Below are 18,166 nucleotides of genomic sequence, written 5' to 3'. Positions count from 1 at the left end.
CACAAGTCTATATTCTCAGCGTCCGGATCCTCTAGAGTTAGTCTCTAGAGTGATCTCCTGAAGTGGATGATCGAACGGCTGTGCATCAGCCTCACCAAAACGACGTCGTTTTGGTGAGGATTTTCCAAAAAAAAAAAAAAAAAAAAAAATTTCGATTTCAAAATTCCCCCCCAGGCTGAAGAGGTATATCAGACGAACGGGAAGAAGCAGAGCCGTTAAAGGAGAGAGGGAAGAAGACTGAGAGAGGCGCGTCCGGATCCTCTAGCCGTCCCGCAGTCGTCCCGTCGCCGTCCCGTCGCCCCACCGTCGCAGTCGCCACTGTCCTGCCGTAAGCTTCGTTCTCTCTCTCTGCCGTAAGCTTCGATCCCTCATTTCATTCCCTATCCCGTCGCCCCATCTTGCTAAGAAGTTAGGGTTTTGTATTTCATGTATTGCTTAAATCGTTGATTTGCACCCTTTATACACATATATATGTATTTCAATCTTATTTCAGTTTTGCTTGTAGATTTTACACTCAATAATCTCTCGGAAATTGGTATATGAGTTTGTTCATTGATTTGCACCCTTTATTTCTGTTTGGTTACCTGGAAAACGAAAAAAAAGAAGGGAAACACCAACATTGTTGTCTTACTCACTCAGTTGGAATGTTCACACACCAACTGTTTGATAATTTGCTCCTTCGAACTGTGCACACATCACGCCCAATCGTACCTTACTTTCACTATTTGTTCTAGTCCATTAGCTGTTAAATGAACTCTTCTGTTCCCATCTCAGTTGTTCTACTACTTCATAGAATTTTCCCATCTTTAGAGCAACTACTGCTACAATCTGAAATTCATTATCATTTAATAATGAATCGAATAGAAGAAGGGGAAGGCTGATTAAGGAGGCTAAAGCAACTGTCCAGATGGGGAAATCACTTAGAATAGATTTTGGTGGAAATGAGGCTAACGTGGTAGAGAAGATAATCCAGCTAGAATGTAGTAATTTGGAGAGGATTGCTGCAGGCGCACGGGTAGCTGAAGTCTGAACTACCAATGGAGGAGTATGGGTGTTATACAGATCTGTTTATGAAGATAATGACATGGTATGCTGGTGTATCTTTTGAGTGTTATGTGGTGAATGTCTATGCTCCAAGTGATGTTAGCAAGAGAAGGCAGCTTTGGGAAGTATTAAGGAGATTGAACTTTCCTTTCCTAATCCATGGTGCATAGGTGGAGATTTCAACAAAATTAGATTTCTAAGTGAAATGAAGGGATGCTGAAGAAGGGAGAGAGGCATGAATGACTTCAATGATATGATTGATCAACTGAGCCTAGTTGATTTGCCAATGAGGGGTAGAAGCTTTACCTAGTGTAATGCACAAGATGGGGAGAGATGTAGTAGGATAGACAGATTCCTATTGGATAATAGCTGGGTCGAGGAGTTTTCTTTCAAACAATGGGGATTTCCTAGATCAATTTTTGACCACTTTCCAGTCCTATTAATTGAGGTGATAAGAACAAACATTACTATGTTGAAGTAAACTGAGGATATGATTGTGAAACAACCAAATGGAGGAAATAGATCTACGTACCCAACCCTACGTAATTGGATGAGAGAAACGCTGATTGAGTTCAATTCTGTTTATTAGAGATATGTATATGCCAGTGGTTGTATAGCTTATAGGATTCAGGATTTTGGGTGTGCAAATGTTTCACCCCATTTTTGGCGTTCTGTTTATAATACACTAGTTATTAAAAACACATTAATCCTTTAAGCCATCTATTGCTCAAGGATGAGCAAGAAAATTCCTCAATGCTCTTTCTTTTGTATTATTGTAACCAGATTTCATGGGCAGAACATACAGGAATCATAATGGTTTGTAAAACTGTAATTAAGAGAAAGGAGAACAATATACTCCTGCCACCAATATATATATACAGCATGCATATGTGAACTGTGAACTGCCACCAATATATGTGAACTGTGAACTGCCAACAATATACTCCTGCCACCAATATATATATAACCAGATTTCATCGCCTTTTTATATATATACAGCATGCATATGTGAACTGCTTTATCATATCTTCTAAGGTTCCATCAGGTTAGGCAACTAGCAATTTATTATAATAGGGTAAACATCACCTCAAGTTTCAGAAAAAAAGAAAAAAGTAAATTTTTTTTTTCACAGACTGTTGTTCCCTTTTCTTTTCTTTTCTTTCATAAATCCAAGATCCAGTCTTCAGTTGCAGGATCATTACTCAGCATTGTTTTCCCCTACAAAAAAAATTACATAAAATTCTAAACATACTGTTGCAACCTATTAGTACTATTAGTCAAGTTCAACAAGCTCAAACCATTTGACAAAATCTTCTAAACAAGGCATGTTGAGCAATGGTAATCCAGTACAAAACATAAAATGAACCTTGCAATATCAAGAGCAAATATCACTGCTGTTGTAGGTTTTAGGGCTCCTTTTCTCTTTAAGAAATCACAAAGATCACCCTGCAATTTACATAGCACTAGGATAAGAGAACAAGTCTATGAAAACGAGAAGGATCATGTCAGTTGAGTGAAAGGATCATGTCAGTTGAGTGAAAGGATCATGTCTTATCTTCTGAAGCAATTCAAGCTCATCTCTGAAAGCCCTCCTGCACAAAATCAGCAAAAATTCAGAACATAATGTAAAACAAAATGAAAATGCCATCATATGGACAACTCACACTTTATCCTCATCAGCAGTCACTTCCTCCCCAAGTTTTTTCACAGCAACTTTTATTCCTTGCCATGATGCTATATTGTTGAGGTGCATTAATGCTATGGGATGGAATGGTCTGCAACAGTTTCAAGAAAATCTGTAGAATTATACTGTGATAACTTGACTTTCCTAACACACTTGTTAATAACTTGTTTTTTTATGCAGGAAAAAAAAAATGGCTTCATCTTCTATTGATAATACGAACTTAAGATTAAAGCAAAGGTTTTGTAATTGTGGAAGAATAGCTTCCATGCGTATTGTACGAACCAATGCGAATGGAAATAAAGGACGTGTCTATTTTGTTTGCCCAAGAAAATATGTAAGTACCTGTTATATAAATGAATCTGTTACTTTTTACAAATTTCATTTGTCCTCCATTGATTAATTGATTCTTGTCCATTGTAGGATTCGAACGACCACTGCAATTACTTCAGGTGGTTCGCAGATGATGACGAGGACGACATTACCTCATCAATCCGTGGCAATGCTGACGACGACGACATTACTTCAAGGCTTGGTGAGCATGATAGAAGGCTTCAAAGGATTGAGAACATCTTGAAGGCAGTGACTTATGTCATTGTATTTTGTGTATTTTTGTACTTTTTCATGTAAATGACTCAGTTCTTAGGTTTTCGAACATCTTATGAATGTAATCTACTTTTGTACTTGGTTGCTTAACAATGTGTATTATATGTGATGGTTTGGAAATGTTGAATGTTATATAACAGGTTTCTGAAATGTTGAACAGTGTTGAAATGTTGAATGTTATATAACAGGTTTCTGAAATGTTGAATAGTGTTGAAATGTTGAATGTTATATAACAGGTTTCTGAAATGTTGAATAGTGTTGAAATGTTGAATGTTATATAACAGGTTTCTGAAATGTTGAATAGTGTTGAAATGTTGAATGTTATATAACAGGTTTCTGAAATGTTGAATACTGTTGAAATGTTGAATGTTATATAACAGGTTTCTGAAATGTTGAATAGTGTTGAAATGTTGAATGTTATATAACAGGTTTCTGAAATGTTCAATGTCATATGAAATGTTCAATGTTGTATAATAGGTTTCCCAAAGCAGAATTTTAAATCTTTCGAATTATAAAACCTTATTCTAAGTCTTGCCTAGCATCATCCACACAGAATGAAATCTGCAAACAGAATTGAAGCAAAAAATCGGTCAAGTATTTAACCAAAAATTTGTATTGCCTTGCATCATCCAAACAGAATTTAAGCAAGAATTTAAGCATTACAAAAGCAGAATTTTAATCCATCAAAGCTGCAAACAGAGATACTACAACTCTAACTCTATTTGACCAAAAAAATCTGCAACAGTTTCATCAACATTTCAGCAAGATTTCATCAACTCTATTTCAGCAACATTTGAGCATTATTCAACCAAAAAATCTGCAACATTTGAACTCTATTTTAGCAATTTTTCAACAACAAATTCAGCAACATTTTAACTCCATTACAGCAACATTTCAGCAACAAATTCAGCAACATGCTACCTCCATTACAGCAACATTTCAGCAACATTTTAACTCCATAACAGCAACATTTCAGCAATATTCAGGAACATTTATTTCAGGAACATTTAAACTCCATTACAGCAACATTTCAGCAATATTTCAACTCTATTTCAGCAACAAATTCAGGAGCATTTAAACTCCATTACAGCAACATTTCAGCAACAGTTTCATGAAAGGTTTTCAATATTACATATCCAACAAAAAATTCACAAAAATTCCCAAAACAAAAGAATGCTAAGATGTTGACGTGTGATCCATATGCCCATGTCCATGCCCACGCCCACGCCCACGACCACGAGCATATAGTACCTAAAAAAAAATAAAATAAAATTACATCAAAGGAACCATAAAATAAATTGTAACTTTAAATGAATGGAAGACAAAATAAAAGAGGAAAGGTGAAAAATAAATTACTTCACTACATGCGGGACTATTTGAGGCTTGCGAGTGATAACTACTTGCATTGTTAAGCAATGCTTGATAGGTTCCATGGACGGAATACATTGATGGCATGGAAAAATGCATATTGTGATGAGGAAAACTTGGCTGCAACAATAACAAACACATATCAATTTCAAATGATAATAGTCACCTACAAATCTGTACTAAAACTTCTTATTAAACTAACTTACATCATAGGCGGGATACATAAATTGAGACGAAGAAACTCTAACTTCAGGAACACTCGGCGAGAATGGAGGAAGTTGAGGAGCACTTGAAAATAAAGGAGCCGACTGATGAAATAAGGGAGGTGCTTCAGGAGCACTTGTCGAAAATAAGGGAGGAGTTTGAGGAGTAACAGACATGGAAGTTTGAGAAGCATTATATGAACTTGTTTTATTTTTCTTTGCCAACGCAAGCTCCAAACCACCTTTTATCCGCCTTCGTCCCTTGCTAGTGCACTCTCTTCTCTTGAGTCCTTTTGCTTGAACTACATTGTTATCCGCTACACCATCCACTTCAAAGCTTTCGGGGGGGCTTTCTTGAATAGTATCTGAACAAGGCATGTTGAATTTTGCGCTTAACATGGTTTCAATGTCTGCAATTAATTCATCCGCTTTCTCAACCGTCAAATTATATGTTTCCTCACTTTCCGAAGCTCTACACGCTACTGATCTGAATATTGCCATCAATGACCTATAACGTGAAGTTTGATGCAATCTTACATCAACTTGAATATCATGTCCACACCTATCTTTCACATTTTCAGATCTTGCTTTTTTAGTCCATCTCTTCAGAATATATTGTGAAGGAATCTCTTTGAATTTGAGTCTTTCTCTAAGGATCTTCAAACAATGACTACACAAAATGCCCTTCATTTCAAACTTTCTACAACTGCAAGTGACTAAATCATCACACTCCTGTCTCACCTTCCTCACCTTTATACCATCACTATCAAGAACCGTATAAACGGTACTGTCACCATCATTTTCAATTTCTTCAATGTTTACTTCAAGGGACTTGACATACTCATCCTGAAATTCTTCAAAAATTTTATTTGTGTAAACATCTGCAGCTTGCTCCATAATCTTCACCTTAATATTCACCCTTGGCAACTTTTGGCATAGAGCATATTCGGCTTGTAACTCTTTGTACCTCTTCTCAGACAGAACTCGATCAAAATGCATGAAAAATTGCATTAAGTTATGATCAGACTGAATGAAATCCTTCAAGAAAGCATTAAAGGATTCACTAAGTTGGGTGCTACTCATGCCCGCACCCCATGCATTTCTAACATATGGCCAACCCCACTTTTCCTTCACCCCAAATGTTAACTTCAACCAATGATTATCTCTTACTTCATACTTGTCAAGCATTTCCTCCCATTTTAACGTAAACTCTTCCTCATCCTCAATGTCGTACATAAACGTGGATAAAACACTCTTGATCCCCTTATCCTTCACCGTCGCCTTATCCTTGAAGATAGAATTTGCATGCCTTAATGCATTTTGCATCAAATGCCAAGTGCAAAGGCGGTGGGTTGTGTTAGGCATGACAACAGGTATGGCCTTAGCCATTGCAGCATCCTGATCTGTAAAAATTGTTTTTGGAGCCTTACTTGACATTGCCTCCAAGAATCTTCTAAAAAGCCATACAAAAGAATCGGCGGTCTCATCATACATCAAAGCTGCACCAAATATCACAGTTTCCCTATGATGGTTAAATCCAACAAAAGACGCAAATGGTCTATGTGCACTATTTAACTTGTAAGTAGTGTCGAAAGTCACAACATCACCAAATTGGCCATAATCCATGATCATCTGAGCATCGGCCCAAAATATGTTTGTAATCTGCTCCTCGTTATCTAATTGGACCGAGTAAAAAAAAGATGGATTCTCTAATGATTTGTCACGAAAATATTGCAAAATGCTACCTGCCTCCCCATATGCTAAACTGTTTTGCCTCTTCGTTCTCAAATAATTTTTTTGGTCTAGTTTTGTGAACCCAAGTGACTCCCTTCCACCAACTTCATTACCCATGAGCTCAAATGCAGCATTAAGACGGATTCCAGATTTTTCAGCTAAATCTATTTCGGTTGCCTGTGATGCAGATATCTTCCTTTGGGATGGTAACATATGCGTACATTCTGTTGGTACAAAGATATGATTATGTTGTTCAACAAAATCACTAACAAAAAATTTCTGTATGTTCCTATCCCACTTAATAACAAGTCGGGCTTGACAACCAGTCCTCACTTCCTGCCTAGGATTTTTTGTTAATGAATCTCGCTTGTCGACAACCCGAAATCCCTCCTTATTACAAACAAATTGCCTTGAAGTGATTTGCCCCTCTTTGCTCTTGTTTACATAACCCCTTCTAATACTGAAGCCCAACCTTCCTCCATAACTATTATAGAAATCATATACTTCTTGTTCTGTATCAAATGTCATGCGAACTCTAGGCTTCCAATCACACTGACCCCCGTCATTCTCATGATTGTTAGGTTCCATATCAATGTGGCAAGTCACTTAAAAAATAAAGAAGTGCTCAATATTAGCACAAAAACTGTACATTATGTTTGCAAAATAATACAAACTGAATAAGATAATCAACGAAAAACAAACTGAATAATACAAACTAAATTATGGTCTTTGTTATGTACCACAGTGTGGTTTTAAGATGTGCACTACAGCAGGTATTCAAAAGAAAAAAATATAAATGAGTCCTTTGAAGCATTCATGCACTATATGTTGCTTAATATACATGACCATCCAGCATTTGCACTCTTAGGTAATATGTTGTCAATTTTAATTTGTGACCTTGTGTTCTTATGACTGTACAATAATACAAAGCCCTGGGTTACTTGCTTTGCAGCACTGATCAGTCTAATTTTGTGTTTTGCATGATTGAGGAATTAATATCAAATCCCTAAGGATTGCTAAAATTTAATTCATGAATGCCGTTTTAGTAAGCCAAGTTTTAAAGGATATCAAGCAACAAGGGGGCTTTGATTGGATTGTGGAAATTTAATTAGTTGCATAAGAATACTATAAGAAGCTGGATTTGGAAGTTTTTAATCTCCACTGTTCACTGTTCTAAATCTATCTATATATATATATATATATATCTAAACTATTTTTCTAAATAATCAACACAGATATTGCTTCGTCTGTCAACAAGTAAGAATCCAGCTTCAAGTATAGGATCAGGTCCTGTTTTGGTCCACCTAACCCAGAACTCAACATTGGCATATATCTTCATAGTTCAAACCCCCTACCACTTGAGGCTCCATTTCGATACATGGATTTGAAATGAATAGATTTAATGGATTTAATCCACGGATTGAACAATATTCAGCACAACACAGATATTGCAAAAAAATTTTTTGTTCTCAACCATAGGCCTATCATCTGGGATTGATTTGGAGGAGACCAGAAAAAAAAAAAATTGAACTTAAAACATATATTTAAACATTCTAAATACCTATATTTTCTTCACACGGTTGGAACAGGGGCGACGGCCACGGCGGCGGCAGGACAGTGGCAACGGCACGACGGCGGCGATAGCGGGGCGACTGCGACGGTGGAGCGACGGGATGCACGAAGTAGCAGGCTCTCTCAGTCTTCTTCCCTCTCTCCTTCTTTCACGGCTCTGCTTCTTCCCGCCATCTGTGTTCGCGTTCTTCAGCCTGGGGGGGAATTTTGAAATCGAAAATTTTTTTTTTTTTTTTTTTTTTGGAAAATCCTCACCAAAACGACGTCGTTTTGGTGAGGCTGATGCACAGCCGTTCGATCATCCACTTCAGGAGATCACTCTAGAGACTAACTCTAGAGGATCCGGACGCATATTCTCACTCTCCAAGGCTCTGTTTTGGATTATTTTTTTTTTTTTTTAATGTACGGATATTTACTTAACCAACCTTAAACGACTAAGATCGTTCAAAAAAAAAACCTCGGAACAAATCCCACAAAGCCTCTCAACAAGAATCCCAAATTTCTCCAAAATGATTTTTTCTTAAAATGACTTAGAGTAACTCTTTATATGATTTGATATTTAATATTACACAAAATATATATATATATATATATATATATATATATATATATATATAATAATACTTATAAAATTACTTAAAAATCACTCTAGATCGATGAATTCTTTGATCCCACAAGAAAGTCATTAATGAGCTGAGCTTCTTGCTTCTGAAATGTGTGGAATTCGTCAAATCATTTATCATAATGTTGTTAGTATTTTTTATAAAAATATTAAAAAAATATATAAAATAAATTAAATAGAAATGACAAAGTAATTATTATTATTATTATTATTATTATTATTATTAAAGAATGAAATATACAATAAACTATAGAACTAAAAAAAATACAAAAATGAATTATATTACATCATAGAACATATTATAAGATGGATTCTAATGGACATACAAAATAAAATACGATAAATTATTTAAATTTAAAACTTTAAAGAACAAAAGATAAAAGATGTGAATCGAAATCTGTGTGATATCACAGTTTCTTTAAAACAGATTCACCGCCTCCCGATGGGTGTTGGAGGTACGCCGGCATCTGTCTCCCAAGATACGACGGTCGAAACCAACTAATGCATAAACACCTTCTGAATAGCTTCGACGAACTTAACAATGGTTGCACTCTTTCTAACAACAACCAAAGAAGAGGCTATTCAGAAGGATAATGAGTGAAAAGTGGGCCTTGCCCTGAGGCACAGGGAACGAGTTTAAATAGAGGAATAGCAAACTGAGAAAGTTATGTGAAAATTATTGTGTTTAACTTAGAATACAAGCAATCTTGAGTGTAAGACTGACTTGCCCGTCGAAGTGCTAATTCCGGCACCCCCGACCGGAGTGTTCATTATTTTTCAGGTGACTAGAAGAGGATCAAAAGCGTCCTCTAGGATCTGAAGAGTATCCCCAAAACCACTTATCCACAGATAACCTTACCAATATTCATCAATTAAGTCCATTTACAAATAACATTTCATTCTTGGATGAAATGCTAAATAATTAATTAAATATATATATATATATATATATATATATATATATATATATCTCGTTACACAACAATAACATTTACATACAAATAAAAGAAATGCCCTGAGGTTTACAATAAAAGAGAGGACACTACTCTTTACAAAAAAAAATAGCACTTAGCCAAACAACAAATGAAGTAGTACAATCCATCACTACATTACATTTATGAAATGGTAAAAATCATTGTTTGATCTTCAAATCCGAAAAGCATTCCATGTACACATGTACAGGCAGGAAGTGAGTAACCACTAGCTCACAAAGCAATTTCATATTAAAACATTAGAAGATATGCGGATACCAAAATACTCATACATATACGTGAAATCATATCATATCAAAACCATATGATTTTAACACATAATCTCTTAAATCCAATTTATTTAATTAACCATAACAAATTAACTTAAATAAATAAACAGGTTTCAATAGCAACAGGACATCATTTTCAATTTATTCAATTATCTCATTATCAATTGAATCAAATAATTAAACAATTCATCAAATTCATTTTATACGGTCTTATGAGATGAATGCACATGCCATGTCATACTCAAAATATTTTTCTAATCTTTTGAAAATCTTACGCACAATGCCATTTTGAAAACACATTGATCCAATAATTTCAATAAAATTCCAATATAGTAAATACGACTCAGGTAATCCCTAGGCTGGTGTCTGCAAGTAGATTATACAAGTACTACCAATTTGTCATTTTTATCAATATTAATTGAAAGGCTCGACACCTGTAATCTGTCATTTTTACCAGTATTAACTGAAAGGCTCGACACATATAATCTACACCACCTTTCATGACTTACCACCGTATTTACTCCAAAATCATTTCATGAAAATTTGTTTCCCAACATTCATTTCTCAATGCAAAGTTTTCAAATCAAATTTCAAAGCTCATCATCATCAAATGAATTGATATGCCAATGCAATGATTAATAATACAATGCAATATTTATTCCACTTTCAATATTCCCATTGTAATCAGAATTCTCATTTCTCATTTCAATATAATTTCTCAAGTGAGAGGGTAATTTTGGTGAAAATTGGGCCGAGCTATGAGATGGACGTTATGGCCCAAAGTACGAAGGGCTCGGTAAAAAGGCCGTAAAATTACTTCGGCCCAAGAAAGGTAAAAGATTACTCCGGCCCGAGAGAAATGTAAAGTTACTCCGGCCCGGAAGCAACTCAGAGTTAGTCCAGTCATGGCGTATTGTGGTTAGAACGGTTACAATCTTGCTACTCGGTAGCTCGGTCTGAACGCGCCATGGGTTGAACATGAGAAGACTGAGGTAAGGAGGAGTAAAAGGAAGAACCGAACTAAGGTTAGTTCAGCCTGCTCTGCGGTTCAGCATAGCCATGATTACTTCGGTCATGATGGAGTTCGGCTATGGTAAAAACCATCTCACTTGGTTTAAGCAGTGAGGGGGGTGTTAAAGGATAAGCATTATCTTTTAGGAGTATGAATCCTAGCAGGACTCTGCATGGAGGAGTAGAAGTCCTACTAGGATTGTGCCACACAAAACCTATAAAAGCTCACAAACATCACCTTGGGAGAGATAACACACAACTTTGCTTTCTGAATACACAGAGCTTTGTCTATTTGTCAAGTTTGCTGACTCAGGCATCGGAGAGGTTTCCGGCACGCACCCGCCGGCTAGCTCACATTTGTGTTTTCAGGTGATAAGGCGATGTCGTACGGAGGAGCGCAGACTTGGTCAACAGGATTATACGAGAAGGTTGATTTATTTCCCGTACAATTGGCGCCGTCTGTGGAAAAAATAGACAGGACAAAACCTCTTGATCAAGCTTTACCTCTCTAGAAACAATGGCACATATTGAAGAATTGCCACAGTCCGCCATCGATGGGCAAACTCCAGATGGGGGCGCAAGGCGTGAAGAACTACCTTCTATCCCTCCCATGGCAGATTTGGAGCCCCAACGACATAACACCAGGAGGGATACTAGGGGGAGGCAGAATAACAGCCCCCGTCACTCTCATTCGCAAAGTCCTGACAGGAAAAAACGGAGGATTGATCCTCAAGCTCTGGAAGACCGCGTCAAAGAGCAAGATGAATTAATAAGAAAGATGGCGGCGGACATGGAAGCTTTAAAGCACCAGATGAAGGGAAAAGAAGTGGCGACAGGAGAGGGGCGCAAAAACAAGACGCCCCCTCGCCACTCAGAAAATCGTAGTAGGAATACCACACCCTCGCAAGGAGAGAGCAGAAGCCTCAAGACAGGCGATACTCAATCCTGGTCTTCCAGAACTCGTCACTCCAGGTCTGAGAGGATGAGATCTGAAAGATCATACACTGAAGGAAGCACATATTGGCCCTCACATTCGCACTAAACCAGATCTAGACAGACGGAGCTACCCAGATCATCCGACTTACGAACCGTGCTCGAAGAAAAGGCACGATGCAAGGAGGATGCCAGGGCACGGGATCCACACAGAGTTTCTGCCTTACACCGGTTGGCTCTTCGGACGCATGAAAGTGTTGAGGTTGGAATGCCAATATTGCGCCTTGCCTACGAACCAACGGACAAAGCATTAGCAAGGCTGCAGACTTTGCCGTTTGTTCCGGCGATTGAAAACGTGCCCCTACCATCAGGCTTCCTTCAGCCCAAATTCACTACATGTGAAGGGAAGACGGACCCCTACTCACACTTGAGTCACTTTCGCCAGGTCATGGCTGTATACCGGCGAAACGAGGCCTTAATGTGCATACTCTTCCCATCTAGCCTTGGCGACCTAGGCTTGACTTGGTTCGAGAAACTTCTAAAGGGCAGCATAGCCTCTTGGGCGCAATTGGCAGAGGCGTTCGTAACAAGGTTCCGAACAAACACTAAAACCCCGGTGGAAATCGACCAGCTACTCTCCATCGACATGGGTGATAAAGAGACCCTAAGATCCTACAATAGTCGCTACTGGGAGACATTCAATCAGATTGGGGACTGCCCCACCAATCTCACCATTGCACAGTATAAAAGAGGCCTTCCAGTCGAGAACAGACTAAGGGACTCGATCACCATGACGCCACCCCTCACCATGGAAGCCTTGATGGAAATAGTGCATCAGCACATCAGGGTAGAAGAGGATGGCGCACGTGCCAAAGCAAAATCTGGGGCGACCGTAGTACCAGAAAAGAAAACCTCAGCAAAGGTCAATGCAGTAGATCGCCAGAACAGAAACGGACGTGGCAGACGTGACAATGGAGAGGACCCAGATAAAATATGGTTGAGGGTTCGCACGGCCATAACCACGGTCTTCAAGAAACCGATCTATCGAATTCTAAGTGAAATAAGAGATAAGTCTTTCGTCAAGTGGCCAGCTGTAGACGTCCCCGAACGCCCCGGGAGGGTTAGTCCCGTTCTGTTCATTTGGGGTCACTACAGCTCGGACTCTCAAATTTGTCACGGTTCTTAATCTGAACCAAAGAGTCCAAATCCGGCAAATCGTTTTGAGAAAACAGATTTTTAGAAAAGAAGTGCCAAACATGGACTGCTTTGCTAGATACAGAGTCGCCACCTAAATATTTTTTAATGGGGGAATTTAGGAAACCCTGACTCGGTGCCAAAGGCCACGTGTCCGTCATCACCAAAGTTGCCTCGGCTCGGGAACTTGGGTACGATTGGGGAAGGTCACTTCGTGAGCACCCCCGCTCGCCCGATCAAAGATCGGCCTCTACTAACCATGATATCTATTTTTGAAAACATTGTGTGTTCTTATTCCGGTTATTAGCCTAGATTTACTATGTGATGCACACAGCATACAAGTATAGACTGGATCGCCTGAATTGGAACAAAACATTTCATGTTTGTTTATTTGAAAATGGTTTGATGGTGCTACTCGCAAGTAGGCTAAGACGTGGATTTGCCACCCTCAGGTGGGCTTAGAAAACATGATTTTGCCACTATCTAGTGGGCTTAAAACATACATTTGATGAATTGTTCCAATCCAAGTAACCCAACCTTCACCCACAGGCATTCAGGCAGATATATCACATAAGCAAGTAGCCTCATGGTAAGCATGCTATTCATGGCAGTCACTCACACGCATGCAAGGATGCTAAAGCATAAAACTCACCGAGTACTCCAAGCCAAAACAGAAGCTCATTAGAAATCATGCATGATCCTAAATACACAGAAATGCCTAATGCAACACATGCAAAATGCAACTATAGCAGGCTCGGCTAACATGTATTCAACTTAGAATTGAAAACACAATGCAGTTAGTATGATGCGCCGAGCCCGGTGCATGCAAAACAGATGAATGAATGCAAACATGCTGTCATACTGTATGCTAATTGAAATATGCTCTAATCTAACCATCATAAGTGGATAAATAAAAGGGAGAAAGACGTGGGGTTGGAAGACATACAACACACACACGCACACTTATTACAGTTGTGCCCTCGCGCAGAGGGTCCGAATAAATATACAGTCCCAAATGAAAGAATAGTACAGTCCAAATATTACAGTCCGAATAATATACAAATTCCTAATTAATTAACAAATTAACTAAGAAAACTGTAAAACTGGCGTGCAAGCCAGGGACTGCCTTGCTTCTGATAAATGATGCATGTCTGGGCTGCCTTGTACGGAAATCCACCGGGATGCCCCAATCAGCCTCTGTTTAGCAGTTATTCTTGGAAAGCGTGCCAAACTCCGGAAGTTTGCTGATTCTTCATTTTGCTTTGAAGACAAGTCTTGGATGCTCCTTGGCTTGAGTTTGCAGCACCCTTAGGCCTTGGAGAACACCTTCAAACTTCTGGAATGGAGGATGGAAGGGTGGGGGTTGGTGGTGTAGAAGAAATGGTGGTGTTGGACTTGGAGGTTTTCAAGGAAATGAGAGAGATGGAGGAGGATTTGTGTATCAAGGCTTGAAGACTAATTTTTCTAACTTCTAAAACCAATGCTTGCAGCTGGTTATAAGGACCAAAAGGAGGGGGAGCATGGAAGGAAAGGGTGGGGGAAAAGGACCAAGGCTTTCCCCCACAAAATATCCCCCGGATTGAGATATTTTCTGGGGGAAACAGCCATACAGCTGTAAAGTCCCTTTTGAGAGGATCATGGCCGGCCACCTTTTGGGCTTGCAGGTGGCCGGCCGGCCACCCCCCCTAGCCGGCCGGCTAGGGGTCAAAAGGGTCAACTTGATTTAGTGGCCGGCCACCACAAAAAGGTGGCCTCCCAGGTCTCCTCTTCACAACCTTGTGGTTCGAATTTGGAAACTCTAAAGCAGGAGAGAGAACAAGCCATTTTGAGGAGGGGTTCAAAAGGTTCAAATGGAATTAATGGCCGGCCATAAACTTTTAGGGTCCTCCCATGTGTGTACATCACAAATATGTGGTTTGGGGTTGAAGAAAATGGCTCCAAGGTGTTCAACATTGGCTCGAAAGTGAGAAAAACGAGTGTCGGAGGGCGAAAATGGAATATAACTGGTTGCCAAGATAATTGCTGGCCTCCCACCCTCCAGTGACCTTCCTGGTGATGAAACAGAGGCACCTGCCAAAAATGAACGAAAACCGATGCAAAACGAATGCTCGGGGGCCAAAACACGCAGTTCGGGGTCCCGAAAACGGGCTGTTAAGCACCGAAAGTGGCATTCGGCCACGAAGTGGGTTTCTCCGACCCCAGTGTCCCTTAAAAGGGAGAAAATAAGATGTATGCCAAAATTCAGAACAAACGGAGATGGTTAGGCGATCCCGAACCGAGGCACACGGCCAACGGTCCCGAAAAACCGGAAATCGGACTCCGAAATGGGCGAAATGGCCTATGACCATAAAATGTAGCCCATGGCCACTGAGAGATGGTCTACGGGACCTCTCCCTTCCCTCGGGAAAAGAAACAGAGAAAACCGAGTCTGGTTCGCAAACCAAGGCAAGGCACAGAAGAGGGTTCGGAAGTCCGGAGGCAGGGCTCACGGCCGCGACTCTGAAGCTTCTGAACGAGCACATATGCAATATCACCGAGCGCTCAACTGGTGATGTCTGAATCTTAAGGTCGGTCAAAATGGGGTGTCTACACCAGCCAAGCTAGGAGAAGCTCAAAAGGACTATGACGAAAGATCACGGTGCACCTTCCACAAAGAAAAGGGGCACCGCACTGAAAATTGCACGCCATTGAGACAGCACTTAGAGGAATTGGTGGCAGCAGGTCACCTGGATAAGTACATCGAAGAAGGGGCCCAACCGGCCCCCCAGGACCATAACCACTCCAACGGAATGCCAATTGACGCCCCACCTCAAGGCGTTATCAATGTGATACATGGAGTCTTTGAACCTGAGCGTGTATGCGAGCTCAGGGGATCAATTAAAAAGGCTGAGCACTTTAGAGAGGTGCTAAGTGCCCAACCTGCCATCAAGAAGGAGAAAACAGAGGCAACAAACGTCATGTCTTTTTCGGATAAAGACTTGGATCGAATATACTGTCCTCACAATGATGCCCTAGTCGTCACTCTCCGAGTCAAGGATTTTGGCGTCAAGCGGATTCTAATTGACCAGGGTAGTTCATGTGAAATCATGTACTACGAAATATTTAAACAATTGAAGCTGCAAGACAAAGACTTGGCGCCTGCCGTATCTCCCCTAATTGGATTCAACTCCATGCCAGAATGGCCCGTCGGCAAAATAATTCTTCCAGTCAGAGCAGGAAGCGTGACGAAACAAGTGGAGTTCTGGGTATTGAAGGTCCCCTCCCCTTACAACATCATCTTGGGTAGAACATGGCTGCATGCCATGCGATCAGTAGCGTCATCCTACCACCAAGTAATGCGGTTCCCCAACGATACCGGGGTAATTGAAGAAGTCTATGGAGATCAGATCATATCAAAACAATGCTTCGTCACGGTAAACGGCAGTCGCGCTGCCAAAGGATATGTTCATTCGGTGGAAGAACCTGAGAGCAATGAGTTATTCGCAGATGTCGGCAAAGCGGCTGATCAGAAAGCAGTGGAGGACTTGGTAGAGGTAAGAATAGATGAAAAGAACCCGGATAAGTTCTTTTTACTCGGTTCGTCGTTGTCCAGCACTGAGAGATTAGAGGTCTTAGAATTCTTAACCTCTAACATCGAAGTGTTCGCCTGGACGCCCTACGACATGCCAGGCATTGATCCAAACTTCATCTGTCACCAACTTAATGTCCACCCATCCGCCAGACCAGTCATCCAACGCACACGCAGATCAACACTCCACCACGCCGAAATAGTGGCGGAAGAAGTAGGTAACCTGCTGGAGGCAGGAGCAATTAGAGAAGTACATTACCCAAGATGGATCTCCAACACAGTCGTAGTACCAAAAAAGAATGGTAAGTGGCGTGTCTGCGTCGACTATAAAACAGTCAACAAGGCATGCCCAAAAGACAGCTTTCCTCTACCACGGATAGATCAACTGGTAGACCTAACGGCGGGGCACAACCGACTTAGCTTTCTGGATGCATACAGAGGCTACCACCAAATCCCTATGCATGAACTAGACCAGGAGGTCACATCCTTTACAACTCCAAGAAGACTGTACTGTTACAAGGTCATGCCCTTTGGCCTAAAGAACGCAGGGGCAACATTCCAACGAATGGTGACCAAGATGTTTGAACCATTGTTAGGCAGAACAATGGAGGCTTACATCGACGACATGGTGGTCAAGAGCAAGGATGAGAACGACCATCTCAAGGACCTAGGCGAGATGTTTGAGATCCTAAAGAAGCACAAGTTGCGCCTCAATGCGTCCAAGTGTACGTTCGGAGTAGGGTCTGGCAAATTCCTGGGCTTCCTTGTTACCAACCGGGGTATAGAAGCAGACCCCTCCCAGATCAAAGTAATCCAGGATTTGAAGAGACCAAACTCAGTAAAAGAAGTGCAGCATCTCACCGGCATGGCAGCTGCGCTCAATCGGTTCATAAGCAGGTCGTTAGACAGATTACGACCATTTTTTCATGTCTTAAAGGCCAAGTTTGAGTGGGACGAAGAATGCGACCAAGCTCTGGAAAGCTTGAAGGAATATATGTCTTCCCCACCACTACTTGTTACCCCAGTACCTGGTGAAGAACTCTTCTTGTACCTGGCAGTCTCTCAGCACGCAATTAGCGCAGTGTTGGTTCGTGCAGAAGGAATCCAGCATCTGCCCATCTATTATGTCAGCAAGACATTGCTAGGGGCCGAAACAAGGTACTTGCCCTTGGAAAAATTAGCATTGGCCTTAATGATGGCCTCCAGGAAATTGGCACACTACTTTCATGCCCACACCATAGTCGTCCTCACAACTTTTCCACTAAAAGCTTTGTTCGAGAGGGCGAACTTTTCTGGGCGAATCTTGAAGTGGGCAGTAGAGTTGGGGCAATTCGACATCAAGTTCCAACCCAGAACCGCAGTAAAGGCC

The 18,166-nt window shown here is 40.4% G+C and overlaps 1 protein-coding gene, 1 long non-coding RNA gene and 1 other non-coding gene across 4 annotated transcripts; 1 reads left to right on the top strand and 2 right to left on the bottom strand.

Moving 5' to 3' along the window:
• The first annotated feature begins 24 nt into the window (after positions 1–24).
• On the top strand, positions 25–3,498 carry LOC114259177 (uncharacterized). Its single transcript, XR_014347930.1, has 3 exons — positions 25–353; positions 2,909–3,062; positions 3,149–3,498. It is a non-coding gene; the product is annotated as an uncharacterized LOC114259177 (long non-coding RNA).
• LOC114309249 (uncharacterized) lies at positions 362–8,559 on the bottom strand. Of its 2 annotated transcripts, XR_014347932.1 has the most exons (4): positions 8,198–8,559; positions 2,709–2,819; positions 2,411–2,636; positions 362–2,262 (listed from the first exon to the last, which is right to left on the bottom strand). It is a non-coding gene; the product is annotated as an uncharacterized LOC114309249 (transcript). The 2 variants fall into 2 exon arrangements; XR_014347931.1 differs by lacking the exon at positions 8,198–8,559 and having other exon boundaries at positions 2,709–2,909.
• LOC145790870 (protein FAR1-RELATED SEQUENCE 5-like) lies at positions 4,508–8,202 on the bottom strand. Its single transcript, XM_082869819.1, has 3 exons — positions 4,906–8,202; positions 4,637–4,819; positions 4,508–4,582 (listed from the first exon to the last, which is right to left on the bottom strand). The coding sequence occupies exons 1-3, from the start codon at positions 7,222–7,224 to the stop codon at positions 4,508–4,510; spliced, it is 2,577 nt and encodes an 858-aa protein (XP_082725945.1). The 5' UTR covers positions 7,225–8,202.
• Positions 8,560–18,166: the final 9,607 nt, after the last annotated feature.

The sequence above is a fragment of the Camellia sinensis genome, chromosome 1 (assembly GCF_055761805.1).
Source record: "Camellia sinensis isolate YWXY chromosome 1, ASM5576180v1, whole genome shotgun sequence".
Lineage (NCBI taxonomy): Eukaryota > Viridiplantae > Streptophyta > Magnoliopsida > Ericales > Theaceae > Camellia > Camellia sinensis.
This window is presented reverse-complemented; position numbering and strand designations above follow the sequence as displayed.